This window comes from Oncorhynchus kisutch, linkage group LG15 (assembly GCF_002021735.2).
Source record: "Oncorhynchus kisutch isolate 150728-3 linkage group LG15, Okis_V2, whole genome shotgun sequence".
Lineage (NCBI taxonomy): Eukaryota > Metazoa > Chordata > Actinopteri > Salmoniformes > Salmonidae > Oncorhynchus > Oncorhynchus kisutch.
In genome coordinates, this window is record NC_034188.2 from 59255303 (window position 1) to 59270103 (window position 14801).

The 14801-nt window shown below is 44.2% G+C and overlaps 1 protein-coding gene across 2 annotated transcripts in view; it reads right to left on the minus strand.

Annotated features, from left to right (window-relative positions):
* LOC109905600 (sortilin-related receptor) overlaps positions 1 to 14801 on the minus strand; it is a 68692-nt gene that overhangs the window by 49270 nt on the left and 4621 nt on the right. For both annotated transcript variants that reach the window (XR_004203140.1, XM_031790668.1), the window contains exons 2-5: positions 12368 to 12484; positions 10807 to 10941; positions 1955 to 2116; positions 1279 to 1346 (exon numbers count right to left, since the gene is read on the minus strand). Coding sequence is in view for 1 of the 2 variants with exons in the window: in XM_031790668.1 (XP_031646528.1) it covers positions 1279 to 1346; positions 1955 to 2116; positions 10807 to 10941; positions 12368 to 12484 (482 nt within the window). In the remaining variant the exon portion in view is untranslated. The remainder of the gene's footprint in view (positions 1 to 1278; positions 1347 to 1954; positions 2117 to 10806; positions 10942 to 12367; positions 12485 to 14801) is intronic.

Sequence of the window (14801 nt, forward strand, 5' to 3'; positions counted from 1 at the left end):
ATACATTATGCCACTTGGACAGGCAGAGTTAAGTGGGGCCCTGGCAGACAATCACTTATTCATCAGAAAGAAGGCAGTCTGTTCGATGCCCCTCAAAGTCGCCACATATACGACCACCTCCACCGTCAGAGAACGCAGGAAGGTGAGAAAAATCAAAGGGAGAAGGGCTGTGTCTCTCTCTCTGACACCAGAAGATGTGTGTACAAATAGTCTGGGGAGATTCAAATATTGTCAATAAGGTGAAAATGTTCCGAACGATACAGATAGAAATACACTGAAAAGAACGGACGTGATTCCTAATACTACTTGACAGGCAAGCTTAACGTTCTACACAATACATTTCAAATCGGAACGCTCTGAAATGTTGCACCCTCCTGAACAGACCCCTGCTGTAGCTGACAAGCAGCATTACATATTTGCAGTGGAGAATGAGAGCCTCTTGTTGTCACCTATTAAAAGGCAGAGATCCTGCGAGGGAATGAAAGTGATGTCTAACCCGAACTAACCCTCCGCATCCACGCCTTTAAATCATTAACAGATCGGTCAAATCCTTTTATGGATGGGATTTGAAAGTAAAACATATTTTTTTAAGTTTGAGTGCGCCACTCTCCTGCCTAGGCCTACATTACGTGGTGAGAGACACATGGCACACATCTCTTTCACAAGGCACTGAATGTGTCGCAATCATCATTTGCGGTATCAGATTGTTTTTGTTATTTTGATTGACTTTGTCTGTGCAAACTCTGCTCATCTGGCACTCCAGCCAGGCTCAAGCAAACGTTCAAAAGTATTTGAAAGTATCTCAAACACTATTTGAACCGAGATCTGGTTGATAGGAGGGTTCAAAATCATTCACACATAGTGAGCCCCAAATAACAATCAGGTAATCAGTGTCTCTCCCCCTCGGGGACCGTAGTGGCATTTTCTTTGCATTGTCATTCAATTACAAGGGCCAATCTAATCTATGTATTTAACTTGGAGAGGCAGGGAGTTAGCTCGCAAGCTGCATGCTTGGTAAGCATACAGCGATCAGAAGACATGTTTATCTCTCCACTGTCTGAGGTCTAGTGAGGGACAGATTGAGGAGGCAAGCAGTCACAGAAAAACAGGAAGTAAACAGGAAAAGGACACACACAACCCATCCCATTCACAGATCGTTGCATTAATGTTTTGCAGACAGTCTGGCACTCAACAGCGACAATTAATTATACTGATGACTGTACATTCTGCCTCTCCTCACACAATCATCACCTTTGTATACAGAGGCATTGATCTTACCAGAAATATGCCTTCACGTGCTCTTGGATCAACACCCATGTCTCTCCAAAATCGTCAGATTTCCATAGCTGCAAAAATAACAGAGGCGGGGGGTGGGGAGTAAATTAAGGTCACATGTTGACTCCAGGCTGTATATAAAACTGGCAGAATGTTTGAGAGCCGACCGTTTTCCATCATTTCAGTTGAGCTGAAATGTGAATAATTAGTCAGGGGAAAATTCCACAAAATGTCCTCCGTATTGTATTTTTCAGAGAGACAGTTTAGTAGATGCAGCTGTGACATTTAACCAGTATTTAAATATGCACCATTCTATTTGCAATTATGCAACTGTCCTACATTCAGAAATATCGGCTTTGTTTCTCTAGAACAGGCTGTAATATAAATCAAATGCTGTGGGGCTATGGTACGGTAATCCAGCATATGGAGTAGAGTCATTTGTCCACATAGGCATCTAACCCCGAACCTACTGGGGGCCACAGAGCTACTGATCATTATAATAGACTCCTCCTACACAAAGATCTCCATCATGAAAAGACGGTTGATCTCAAGGGACTTCCCGGTTAAACATTTTTTATTAAAACATGCTTACCTCTGCATGTTGTTAATTGTCTACGCTTCTGTCCGAGACCTTTTTCAAGACAGTGAAGCAGCATTTCTATAGCAGTCAGTTGACTACCTGTTTGTTGGGGTGGGAGCCGTCATAGCCCAGGACCAGGTTGGCTCTCTTGCTGTGCAGCAGCAGATCTGTGGGCTTGAAGGGGATGGAGAACCCCTGGATGGTCTTGCAGAAGTCAAAGGAGTTCCAGAGGTAGCTGTTGGTGCTGTCTGCAAAGAGGTACTGGAACGAGAAAAGGACAAGAAGGGCCAAGGTTAGGCTAAATACCTACTGGGGTCTGTTCATGAGTGTTACAGAATGTTAAGCTAGAAATATACTGCTCAAAAAAATAAAGGGAACACTAAAATAACACATCCTAGATCTGAATGAATTAAATATTCTTATTAAATACTTTTTTCTTTACATAGTTGAATGTGCTGACAACAAAATCACACAAAAATTATCAATGGAAATCAAATTTATCAACCCATGGAGGTCTGGATTTGGAGTCACACTCAAAATTAAAGTGGAAAACCACACTACAGGTTGATCCAACTTTGATGTAATGTCCTTAAAACAAGGCAAAATGAGGCTCAGTAGTGTGTGTGGCCTCCACGTGCCTGTATGACCTCCCTACAACGCCTGGGCATGCTCCTGATGAGGTGGCGGATGGTCTCCTGAGGGATCTCCTCCCAGACCTGGACTAAAGCATCCGCCAACTCCTGGACAGTCTGTGGTGCAACGTGGCGTTGGTGGATGGAGCGAGACATGATGTCCCAGATGTGCTCAATTGGATTCAGGTCTGGGGAACGGGCAGGCCAATCCATAGCATTAATGCCTTCCTCTTGTAGGAACTGCTGACACACTCCAGCCACATGAGGTCTAGCATTGTCTTGCATTAGGAGGAACCCAGGGCCAACAGCACCAGCATATGGTCTCACAAGGGGTCTGAGGATCTCATCTCGGTACCTAATGGCAGTCAGGCTACCTCTGGCAAGCACATGAAGGGCTGTGCGGCCCCCCAAAGAAATGCCACCCCACACCATGACTGACCCACCGCCAAACCGGTCATGCTGGAGGATTTTTCAGGCAGCAGAACATTCTCCACGGCGTCTCCAGACTGTCACATGTGCTCAGTTTGAACCTGCTTTCATCTGTGAAGAGCACAGGGCTCCAGTGGCGAATTTGCCAATCTTGGTGTTCTCTGGAAAATGCCAAAACGTCCTGCACGGTGTTGGGCTGTAAGCACAACCCCCACTTGTGGACGTCGGGCCCTCATACCACCCTTATTGAGTCTGTTTCTGACCGTTTGAGCAGACACATGCACATTTGTGCCCTGCTGAAGGTCATTTTGCAGGGCTCTGGCAGTGCTCCTCCTGCTCCTCCTTGCGCAAAGGCAGAGGTAGCGGTCCTGCTGCAGGGTTGTTGCCCTCCTACGGCCTCCTCCACATCTCCTGATGTACTGGCCTGTCTCCTGGTAGCGCCTCCATGCTCTGGACACTACGCTGACAGACACAGCAAACCTTCTTGCCACAGCTCGCATTGATGTGCCATCCTGGATGAGCTGCACTACCTGAGCCACTTGTGTGGGTTGTAGACTCCGTCTCATGCTACCACTAGAGTGAAAGCACCGCCAGCATTCAAAAGTGACCAAAACATCAGCCAGGAAGCATAGGAACTGAGAAGTGGTCTGTGGTCACCACCTGCAAAACCACTCCTTTATTGGGGGTGTCTTGCTAATTGCCTATAATTTCAACCTGTTGTCTACTCCATTTGCACAACAGCATGTGAAATTTATTGTCAATCAGTGTTGCTTTCTAAGTGGACAGTTTGATTTCACAGAAGTGTGATTGACTTGGGAGTTACATTGTGTTGTTTAAGTGTTCCCTTAATTTTTTTGAGCAGTGTATATTGTGTAGAATAGATAGTAGAACAGGGATTATTGCTCTATACATAACATTTCTATTTGCACCTGCATCTTTCCGAAGTGAATAAACGTCAAGCCTGACTGATTTCAACAAACTAGAATAGCAAGAACTGGCCTAATATCTAAATTCCAGATATCTCTAGTCTCGCTAATTCAAAAGAGTTTGCAAACATCCCTACCCCCAAAATCTAAAAATATTCACAGAACTAGTCAAGAGATATTTAATTTGAAATGCCTAATTAGAAATTCAGATTACGCAATTATACAGAGCTATAATCCCATTTTGTCACTCCTTCCTTTGATCTATTTTTTAGCTGCCTTCCCAATAACTCCTCTATTCTCAATGGCCTCCATTTGGAAACGGGACAGAGCCCCTGTGAGAACAAAAGCTCTGTAGCGCAAAGCACCGAGCGGGAGGTAGTGAAATAGATGGATGCTATGAGATGACGATCCAAAGCTGAAATGATATCTAATACTGTAGATGAGTCCCGACTAGGTCCCACATGTACAGCACATCACAGAGAGAAACATCAGGGACTTACTCCACTGTTATATCACCAGATTCAGTGCCTTCAGAAAGTATCCACACCTCTTGACATTCTACACATTTTTGTTGTGTTACAGCCTGAATTTCATATTCACTAAATTGAGATTTTGTGTCACTGCCTACACACAATACAGCATAATAATGTCAAAGTGTGTGGGGGGTAGAAACCTGACAAATTAATATTACAAATATATATAATTATTCAACCCCTTTGTTATTGCAAGCCAAAATAAGTTCAGGAGTAAAAATGTGCTTAACAAGTCACATAATAAGTTGCAGGGACTCATTCTGTGTGCAATAATAGTGTTTAACATGATTTTTGAATGACTACCTCATCTCTGTACCTCACACATACAGATAATTGTACGGTCCCTCAGTCGATTAGCGAATTTCAAACACAGATTTAAACAAAAAGACCAGGGAGGTTTTCCAATGCCTTGCAAAGAAGGACACTTATTGGTAGATGGGTAAAATAAAAGCAGACATTGAAAATCCCTTTGAGGATGGTGAAGTTATGAATTGCACTTTGGATGGTGTATCAATACACTCAGTCACTACAAAGATACAGACATCCTTACTAACTCAGTTGCCAGAGATGAAGGAAACCACTCAGGGATTTCACCATGAGGCCAAGGTGACTTTAAACAACTAGAGTTTAATGGCGGTGATAGGAGAAAACTGAGGAAAGATCAACAACATTGTAGCTACTCCACAATACTAACCTAAAAGACAAAGAAGGAAGTCTGTACAGAATAAATGATTCCAAAACATGCATCCTGTTTGCAACAAGGCACTAAAGTAAAACTGCAAAACATGTGGCCTGAATACAACGCGTTTTGTTTGGGGAAAATCCAACACAACACATCACTGAGTACCACTCTTCATATTTTAAGCATGGTGGTGGCTGCATCATGTTACGTGTATGCTTGTCATCAGCAAGGACTAGGGAGTTTTTTAGGATAAAAATAAACTGAATAGAGCTAAGCACAGGCAAAATTCTAGAGAAAAACCTGGGAGACAAATTCACCTTTCAGCAGGACAATAACCTGAAAGACAAGGCCAAATATACACTGGAGTTGCTTACCAAGATGAAATTGAATGGTCACGAGTGGCCTAGTTGAAAAAGATATGGCAAGACATGAAAATGTGTTACGTTCGATGAATGGAGGAGACCAAGGCGCAGCGTGATGTGAATACATTGTTCTGTTTATTAACGAAGAAACACTAAACAAACTATACAAAACAACAAAACGAACGTGACGCTATATATAAACAAGTGCAGACACAGGCAACTAACCATAGACAATAACCCACAAAATACCCAAGGAATATGGCTGCCTAAATATGGTTCCCAATCAGAGACAACGATAAACAGCTGCCTCTAATCGAGAACCAATCTAGGCAACCATAGACATACAAAACCCCTAGACAGGGACAAAAACACATACATCACCCATGTCACACCCTGACCTAACCAAAATAATAAAGAAAACAAAGAATACTAAGGTCAGGGCATGACAAAATGGCTGTCTAGCGAAGATCAACAACCAACTTGACAGAGAATAATATTGTGCAAATATTGAACAATCCAGGTGTGCAAAGTTCTTCGAAACTTACACAGAAAGACTCACAGCTGCAATTGCTGCCAGAGGTGATTGTAACATGTATTGACTCAGGGGGTTGAGTACTATACACATGAAAACATGAAATGACCCCGGGAATAGATAGAACATCGCTCAGACATGCACAACAATTATGTAACATCAAAACGGGTGAATGTTTCTTTGAAGAAGATGTTGTAAATAGGCAGATCCATAACCAGTCAGACTTGGTGTATAAGGATAGGGCCGACATGTAATGTTAGACAGCGGGTTATGCTATAGGCTAACCATTCATTATCTCAGATCCCGCTTCATTCATAAATCACTACCTAAAGTGATCACTGCAATTTAGCTCTAAGACACTTCATCATATGCTTTCTATAAAGGGGAGGCTAGACGGACCCATATTTATCAAGTGTCTAGAGAAGGAGATTTAGGATCAGTTTTTACCTTTTAAATCATAATGAATCCGCTTATTATGGACAGAGATGAATTGATCCTAGATCTGTACTCATACTCTGAAGAGGCTTGCTAAATACGGGCCCGGAATTCACAGCTCAGCGTGCACATGAGAAGAAACCACTAATTTCCCATGGTAATCATCTCCATGATGTTGGGAGCATGTTGCAGACTAAGACGGTGACATCCTCCTGCTGTTATACCAGGCAGCCCTGCCTCTCTCTTTCTCTCCTGTCTGCAGACGGATGGCCCCAGCCTGCAGCCTCTACAGAGACTGACAAACTGCGTTTCCCATGCACCCATACACCTGGAAATAACCACTGGGCTGAGTGCCAGGTGGAACGGCTGGGGGCGGGGGCAGGGCTATGACTCACCGGCACACAGTGAGACATAATCGAACACGTCACCGCACCAAACCTCACAGCACTGCATCGAACAATCTCGAGCTCAAGAGTGATAACTACGCATGTACACAAGCACACACCCACTGACACTATATACACCTAAATCAACCCTTAGAAACCACAAGCTCAATAACATTATGTGCCTTCTGCTGGTTTTGAGGAGGTGGGAGAACATATGAAAATACTTTGAAAACATAATAAAACCCCTCTGTATCAGGGCAGTTTGCAATATAGAGACAGGCCTTTTATCATCATACTGCACAGTGGGTGTACAAAACATTGCCCTTTCCATGACATAGACTACCCAGGTGAATCCAGGTGAAAGATAAGATCCATTATTGACCAACATGGCAGCAACACAACATGATAACAACATGGTAGCAACACAACATGGCAGCAGAACAACATGGTAGCAGCACAAAACAGGGTACAAACATTATTGGGCACAGACAATAACACAAAGGGCAAGAAGGTAGAGACAACAATACACACAAGTGTCAGTAAGAGTGCCCATGATTGAGTCTTTGAATGAAGAGATTGAGATAAAACTGTCCAGTTTGAGTGTTTGTTGCAGCTCGTTCCAGTCGCTAGCTGCAGCGAACTGAAAAGAAGAGCGACCCAGGGATGTGTGTGCTTTGGGGACCTTTAACAGAATGTGACTGGCAGAACGGGTGTTGTATGTGGAGGATGAGGGCTGCAGTAGATATCTCAGATAGGGGGGAGTGAGGCCTAAGAGGGTTTAATAAATAAGCAACAACCTGTGGTCTTGCGACGTTTATACAGAGATGACCAGTTAACAGAAGAGTATAGAGTGCAGTGATGTGTCCTATAAGGAGCATTGGTGGCAAGTCTGATAGCTGAATGGTAAAGAACATCTAGCAGCTCGAGAACCCTTACCTGCCGATTTATAATTTACGTCTCCGTAATCTAGCATTGGAAGGATGGTCTTCTGAATTAGGGTTAGTTTGGCAGCTGGGGTGAAAGAGGAGCGATTACAATAGAGGAAACCAAGTCTAGATTTAACCTTAGCCTGCAGATTTGATATGTGCTGAGAGAAGGACAGTGTACCGTACTTGTATGAGGTGACTACCTCAAGCTCTGAACCCTCAGAGGTAGTAATCATACTTGTGGGGAGAGGGACATTCTTCTTTCCAAACCATATGACCTTTGTTTTGGAGGTGTTCTGAACAAGGTTAAGGGCAGAGAAAGCTTGTTGGACACGAAGAAAGATTAACACAAAATTCAGGGAGGGGCCAGCTGAGTAGAAGACTGTATCATCTGCATATACAGTTGAAGTCGGAAGTTTACATAGCCAAATACATTTAAACTCAGTCTTTCACAATTCCTGACATTTAATCCTAGTAAATATTCCCTGTTTTAGGTCAGTTAGGAACCACTTTATATTAAGAATGTGAAATGTCAGAATAATAGTAGACAGAATTATTTATTTCAGCTTTTTTTTCCTTCTATCACATTCCCAGTGGGTCAGAAGTTTACAAACACTCAATTAGTATTTGGTAGCATTGCCTTTAAATTGTTTAACTTGGATCAAACGTTTTAGGTAGCCTTCCACAAGCTTCCCACAAGAAGTTGGGTGAATTTTGGCCCATTCCTCCTGACAGAGCTGGTGTAACTGAGTCAGGATTGTAGGCCTCCTTGCTCGCATATGCTTTTTCAGTTGTGCCCACAAATTTTCTATAGGATTGAGGTCAGGGCTTTGTGATGGCCACTCCAATACCTTGACTTTGTTGTCCTTAAGCCATTTTGCCACAACTTTGGAAGTATGTTTGGGCTCGTTGTCCATTTGGAAGACCCATTTGCGACAAAGCTGTACCTTCCTGACTGATGTCTTGAGATGTTGCTTCAACATATCCACATGATTTTCCTGCCTCATGACGCCATCTATTTTGTGAAGTGCACCAGTCCCTCCTGCAGCAAAGCACCCCCACAACATGATGCTGCCACCCCCTTGCTTCACGGTTGGGTCATTATGGCCAAACAGTTATATTTTTGTTTCATCAGACCAGAGGACATTTCTCCAAAAAGTACAATCTTTGTCCCCACCGTAGTCTGGCTTTTTTTAATGGCGGTTTTAACGTGCAGAAAACCCAGGCTTTTACTAGAGCAGAAATCAGTGCAACAGATAGAGCACAAGTCAGAATTGGGGCTAGCAGCAGTAGCTGGGCCAGGGTGTACATGCACATTTCCAGATATCATCAAGAGTAATACAATCAAGGCACAGCAGAGGACAGGGAGAGCTCTGCAGTGTTGATTTATGACATTTGAATGTGCATTAGATGGCAACAAGATTATATTGTACAGCAATTTCATCAGGTAACATGAATACAAAGCCGGAGGGAGGTCAAAAGTCTGTGTAACCAATAGAGAGTCAGAATCCCGAATGTGGGAACAAGCATAGTCTCCCCCACGGTTGGGTAAACAAGAAAGTTCATTGTCAACAAAGCATGCAGACGTCATGAGGGAAATAGCAAAATGCACAAGAAAAATATATATAACAACTTGGGGCTAGCCATTGTAAGTTCAGAGTCACATGCTCCAACAGTGCCTGTATGCTGGAGGTGAGTGAAAGCTCTGGAGAGAGGGGGGAGTGTGGTGGGGGTACCAGTACCCGTGGATGGTCTCTGAACAGCAGGAGTTGGCTTCAAGGCCTCTGGATTTGGGTGGGGTAGCCTGCCATTTGTTGGGCTCAAAGGCTTCGACACCTCTTACTTCACACCTCAGTGCTAAATGAAGTTGTATTCCAGGTTGGATGGTGTATTAATCCTTCCAGGTAATCTTGTCCACAATCAGGTTGTAGGTTTGGAGTTTTGATCTGGAGTGAGGTTATCATCCTGTATATGTCCCTGGCTAAATCCATTTTGTTTGTAAAAACATGCTGGAAAATGCAGGAGCTCATCTGCTCATGACCTCTCTCTCCAGCAGCCAGGGAACATTACCGTATATAAACATTGGGTTGTTATTTTACCTGAAATGCACAAGGTCCTCTACTCCAACAATTAATCCACAGATAAAACAGTAAACCAAATTAGTTTCTCGTCATCTCTCCTCCTTCCTTAAGGCTTATTTTTCTTCTTTGGACTTTATATGGCGGTTGGAAACCAACTTCACAGCATTACTACAACCTACCGGAGTGTGGACCTACGTTCATCTTTCAATCACCCACGTGGGTATATGCTTCTAAAAACCAATGAGGAGATTTGAGAGGCGGGACTTGCAACGCGTTGAGCGTCACAAATAGAAGCAACTTCTATTTTAGCGCCTGGCCAGGCAGACGCTCGCTGTCATGCGCAAGCAGTGTGGGTGCAATGATGAATAACATATATTTTTACATTTATTTTGGACGCGAGCAGTTTGGTCAGCATGTAAAGCACTGCATCATAGTGCTAGAGGCGTTACTATAGACCCGGGATCATTCCCGGGCTGTGCCACAACCGGCCGTGGCCGGGAGTCCCATAGGACAGCGCACAATTGGCCCAGCGTCGTCCGGGTTTGGCCGGGTGGGCTTTACTTGGCTCATCGCGCCCGAGTGACTCCTTGTGGCGGGCTGGGTGCCTGCGGGCTGACCTCGGTCGCCAGTTGAATGGTGTTTCCTCCAACATATTGGTGCGGCTGGCTTCCGGGTTAAGCTGACGGGTGTTAAGGAGCGCGGTTAGGCAAGTCATGTTTTGGAGGAAGCATGACTACACCTTTCACCTCTCCCGTTGGGGAGTTGCAACGATGTAACAAGTTCGAAATTGGGGAGAAAATATTTTTTAAATGGTCTATCACCAAAATGACATCCAGCCACCTTGACACAACTGTGGGAAGCATTGGAGTCAACATGGGCCAACATCCCTGCGGAACGCTTTAAACACCATGCCCAGACAAATTGAGGCTATTCTGAGGGCAAAAGAGGATGCAACTCAATATTAGGAAGGTGTTCCTAATGCTTTGTACACTCAGTGTCAGTACCTCTATGGTCTTCAGCCACTTACCCTCTTATTGTCAGCGGGGCTGTGGTAGAACTGAGAGATGACCTGCTTGTTCCCCTCTTTCTCCTTCTCCCCACTCAGCTGAAACCTCTCTGAGATGGGGGAGAAGCTGGTTCCATAGTCGGAAGACACGTACACCTACCATGTGACAGAGGAGAGAGGAAAGAGGTGAGAACATGGAAATGATGGTACACGGTAACAAGTGAAATCCGGTATCAAAGTACTTTTGGATGTGATGTTTTATGGACAGGAAAAATTAGGCGTTGTCAAGTTCGATTTTTTGAATGCTTCTTGATGGACACATTTCTAGTAGAGGACAAAATTATTTTAGAATGGTGTATTGGGAGGGAGGCCATTAACTGACTCTGTAAAAGGAATCAAAGCATTTAGGCAGTAGCTAGACTTTCCATCTACAGAGAGAAACACAATACTTAGGAAAAAGCTTTGTCTATGCTAACTGACTACAGAGTGGAACTGTAGTTCCTTTAAGAGAGAACTCCAATCCAGAATGTTAAGAGGTGTTCAGTGTTCCATGCTGTTCTGTTCTGTCCTGCAGACTCTACCCGAGACAATACACGAGTGAGGTCAGAACTCTCAGATTCCCATCAGAGTGCCAGAGACCAAGGAGCTCAGACCAGAGAGAACAGCACACAAAGCCCACAACGCCGACTGGAAGTTATGTCGAGGAACGTACTGAACTGGGAGTGGAGAGAGACACAAAACTAACAATTCTTGTTCAAACAAACTGTCCTTCACCAGTGGTATCTCTGCGGTTTAGTATAAACAACTTGTTTTTCAAAGGGCATCACATCTCAAGTTAATTAACCCCTTGAGGACAGGAGGTCTTTCTTACACTGTGCACAAAAGCAGTGGGGGTTGGGGTACTGTAGGCTGAGCATCAGTATCAGGCAGCATAGGGAGCTGATATCATCAAAAGCAGAAAGAGTAGAGAGAGAGAGATGTAACAGATGGAGGGATTCATCCATGGCTCAGTGAATCTGATCGAGGAGAGGAGTGGAAGCACACGGCTGGCAGGCAGGCCATCTCATTAGCACAGTGGAACAGGTCTGGGCCTCGCAGCACTGACATCATGTGGCCTGTCACTGACCAATGGGCTCCCATGCGCACACACAATAACATGCACGCACACAAACACACATGGATACACAAACACTGCATTACACAACCAAACTGTGGGTAAACCAGTATTGTCATTTCTGCCATGGTACCTTGAACAAAGGTATGTCTTCATTTGAATGGGGGGGGGGGGGGGGGGGATCTGAAATGTACAGTCCATAGTAAGATTGAAAAGAGGGCAATGTGAACTGATAGGGAAGGAGAAGATTCAAAGCGTCCGAAAAAGCACGGCTGTAGAGCAACATGCAGGCGTTATGCTATGTAGTGGTGGATAGGTTCATGGATATGTTTGTTTCGCGTGATTGTGGATCGCCATCCCGCACACAAGGTGTGTTAATGTACTTACAGGAAATGTAGGCTTCTACATTAGTGTACTCACAGGGAGTGTACTCCTGTATTCGCAGGAAGTGTACTACTGTGTACTCACCGAGCTAGTCTTGGGACCTGTGGCTCCGACACTGTCTCTGGCCAGCGCCACGATGACATTGCTCTTCTCCCCGGCCCAGTGCACCACCATCTGGTTGTGGGAATCGTTCAGGTTGGCCTGCAAAGAAAAGAACAGTCTCTCAACTGACCGGATGTATTTTTGTTCTGCTTCATCAAAATGCAGCTCAACACGAGGCCAATGAATTAGGCAACTATCTGATAGATTACAGTCACTTTTATCTCCGATAAACGTCCTTGGACCATAATAGCATTTCATAACAAATTTGATATCAGCTAGACATTGTAATGATTTTGCTGGGTTTCCGGCATCTTCTTAGCTGGTAGAAATCCCTCCGTGAAAGGTTGCGGTACCTTGCCTGGCTGTGTCTGGTGTATTTAACAGAGCTGCCGTGCTTTTCTTTATTCATGATTTTATCTGGGTAAGCTTACTGATGCACGTTACTATGGCAACGCACTTCGTGGTGTTATTGTTATGACCTTGCGAGGAGCACCTTGCTAAAGGCTCCTCTCCCTCTTTGTGTGTGTGTGTGTGTGTGTGTGTGTGTGTGTGTGTGTGTGTGTGTGTGTGAGAGAGACAGTGAAAACAAGCAGTGACCAGCTTTACATCACATTGCCCAACGTCAGAGGCCTTCACTGTGTCCATTGAAACAACACAATGCTGCTATACTAAGTGCTTGTGGTAGATGTAGTAGTGTAAAAGCAGAAGGCACAGGTCAAATAAACGCCAACGTTGGTGCAGCTCTGAAAATAAGCCTGTGGAGTGTGAATCCCCAAAAAGTATGTCATTTTAAATCCCACTGCCTTTACCTCTCATCCGAGTGCTCCCCTCTCTCATACTTAATTTATCATTCTGCAGGGGGCTGTGAGTCTTTAAAAAGCTCCGTTTTCTCCCTATACTACAGTATTTCTTCAGACTTGGACAACACAAAGACTGTCATTTCTGTATAAATGATAAACAAACGTTCCTCTTCTTTCAGTGGTAACTTCACACCAACTATTGGTACTACGGCTTATAGACTTAGTAATGGAATGTGATTTCTGCTGCAAATTGCTACAAAATAGCCTACAAGAATTTGTTGTGTGTATAAGCATGATTTCAGCATGAACATTGTAATAAGGTAACTCATTCCATGTCATTTAACATTCTCATTGCCTGAGAAACAGAGTCGAACACTTCTACTAACTGGACTTGTCTGATACAAAATGCTCATTCAGAAGTTTTTTAAACATTTCGCTATGGTGGGCCCCTACTGAACACGTCCCAGGAGGTCAGCTGAGTCAAAGGCAAGGCCGTCTTCGAGGCTGAGATGACTCTGCGGTAAATCTCAGAGCCGTTTAAGACTCGTTGCCCACGGACCATGTAAAAGGGTGCCGGTGTGGTCCTCCTGACACAGCTGAATCAGGAGAGTGATGGCACTGGTAAACTGCTGCAAATGGCAGCATGAGACACAATCTATTCCTCTGGCCAAGCTCGACAACAAAAGCATCAGCCATTAAAATCAGGTAATGACATGAACCTCACTCCAACTAGCCCCAGTTATGTGAAGCATTGTACTATGCTTGGGGTTAGGGCCTTACAATAGCTAAAGGTCAGTTGGGTCCCAAAAGATCTGGCTACCTTTATCTATATCTCATAATACAGCTTTTAGAGTAGATGGGACTGACTAACTGCATTCGATTTGGACTTGTGATCAAAGGAATAATAGGTCTAATCAGTGTGGAGACATTTTGAGCTTTAAGCACAATGACATCTCCTATTGCTTGTGGTCTTGCAAGTGATTGACGATACTACCAAAAAACAGTACAGCATGAAGATAGGCTAAAACAGCTTCTCCAATAGAAATCCCTGATCACGCTTGTAGGTGATGTCATGGCGAAGTTGGCAAGCTAAGTTCATGCGTAGAAACACGTCGTAGGGTATAACGGTCGTCTCGCGCCGCACTGCGCATGTGCAGGCCGTCAAATCAAAGGCCCTCCTTCGACATAAAGTTATTTTCGTTCCCAGAAGTCTTGCGACGTTGCACCTCTAGGTTAAGAAACTCTGTGATAGAACTGCTCCAATTGAGGCCTTGAAAATGTAAATGCTGGGCCTGAAAATGTGCCTAACGTTGTTAGAGCGATAAAGAGTCCTGTTTAGCTCTGATCGTCAAGATTCCAGATGTTGAGTCTGCTAGTTAAAAGTGGCAAAGAAAGAAGTGACTCAGTACATCGGTTTCTTAGGCAGCATATTGGTCACTGGTGCATTAGGACGGGTGGTCATACAAAAGCTACCATCAGTCTTTACCAAGCAAGTGCCAGGGATTCTAACACTACTCATTCCTTTGCACTAGTGCATTGACATAAGCTCTGGAAGCATCTAACAAGCCCCAAATTATTCAACATTATTATCTCTGACAAACCTTGAAACTCACTAG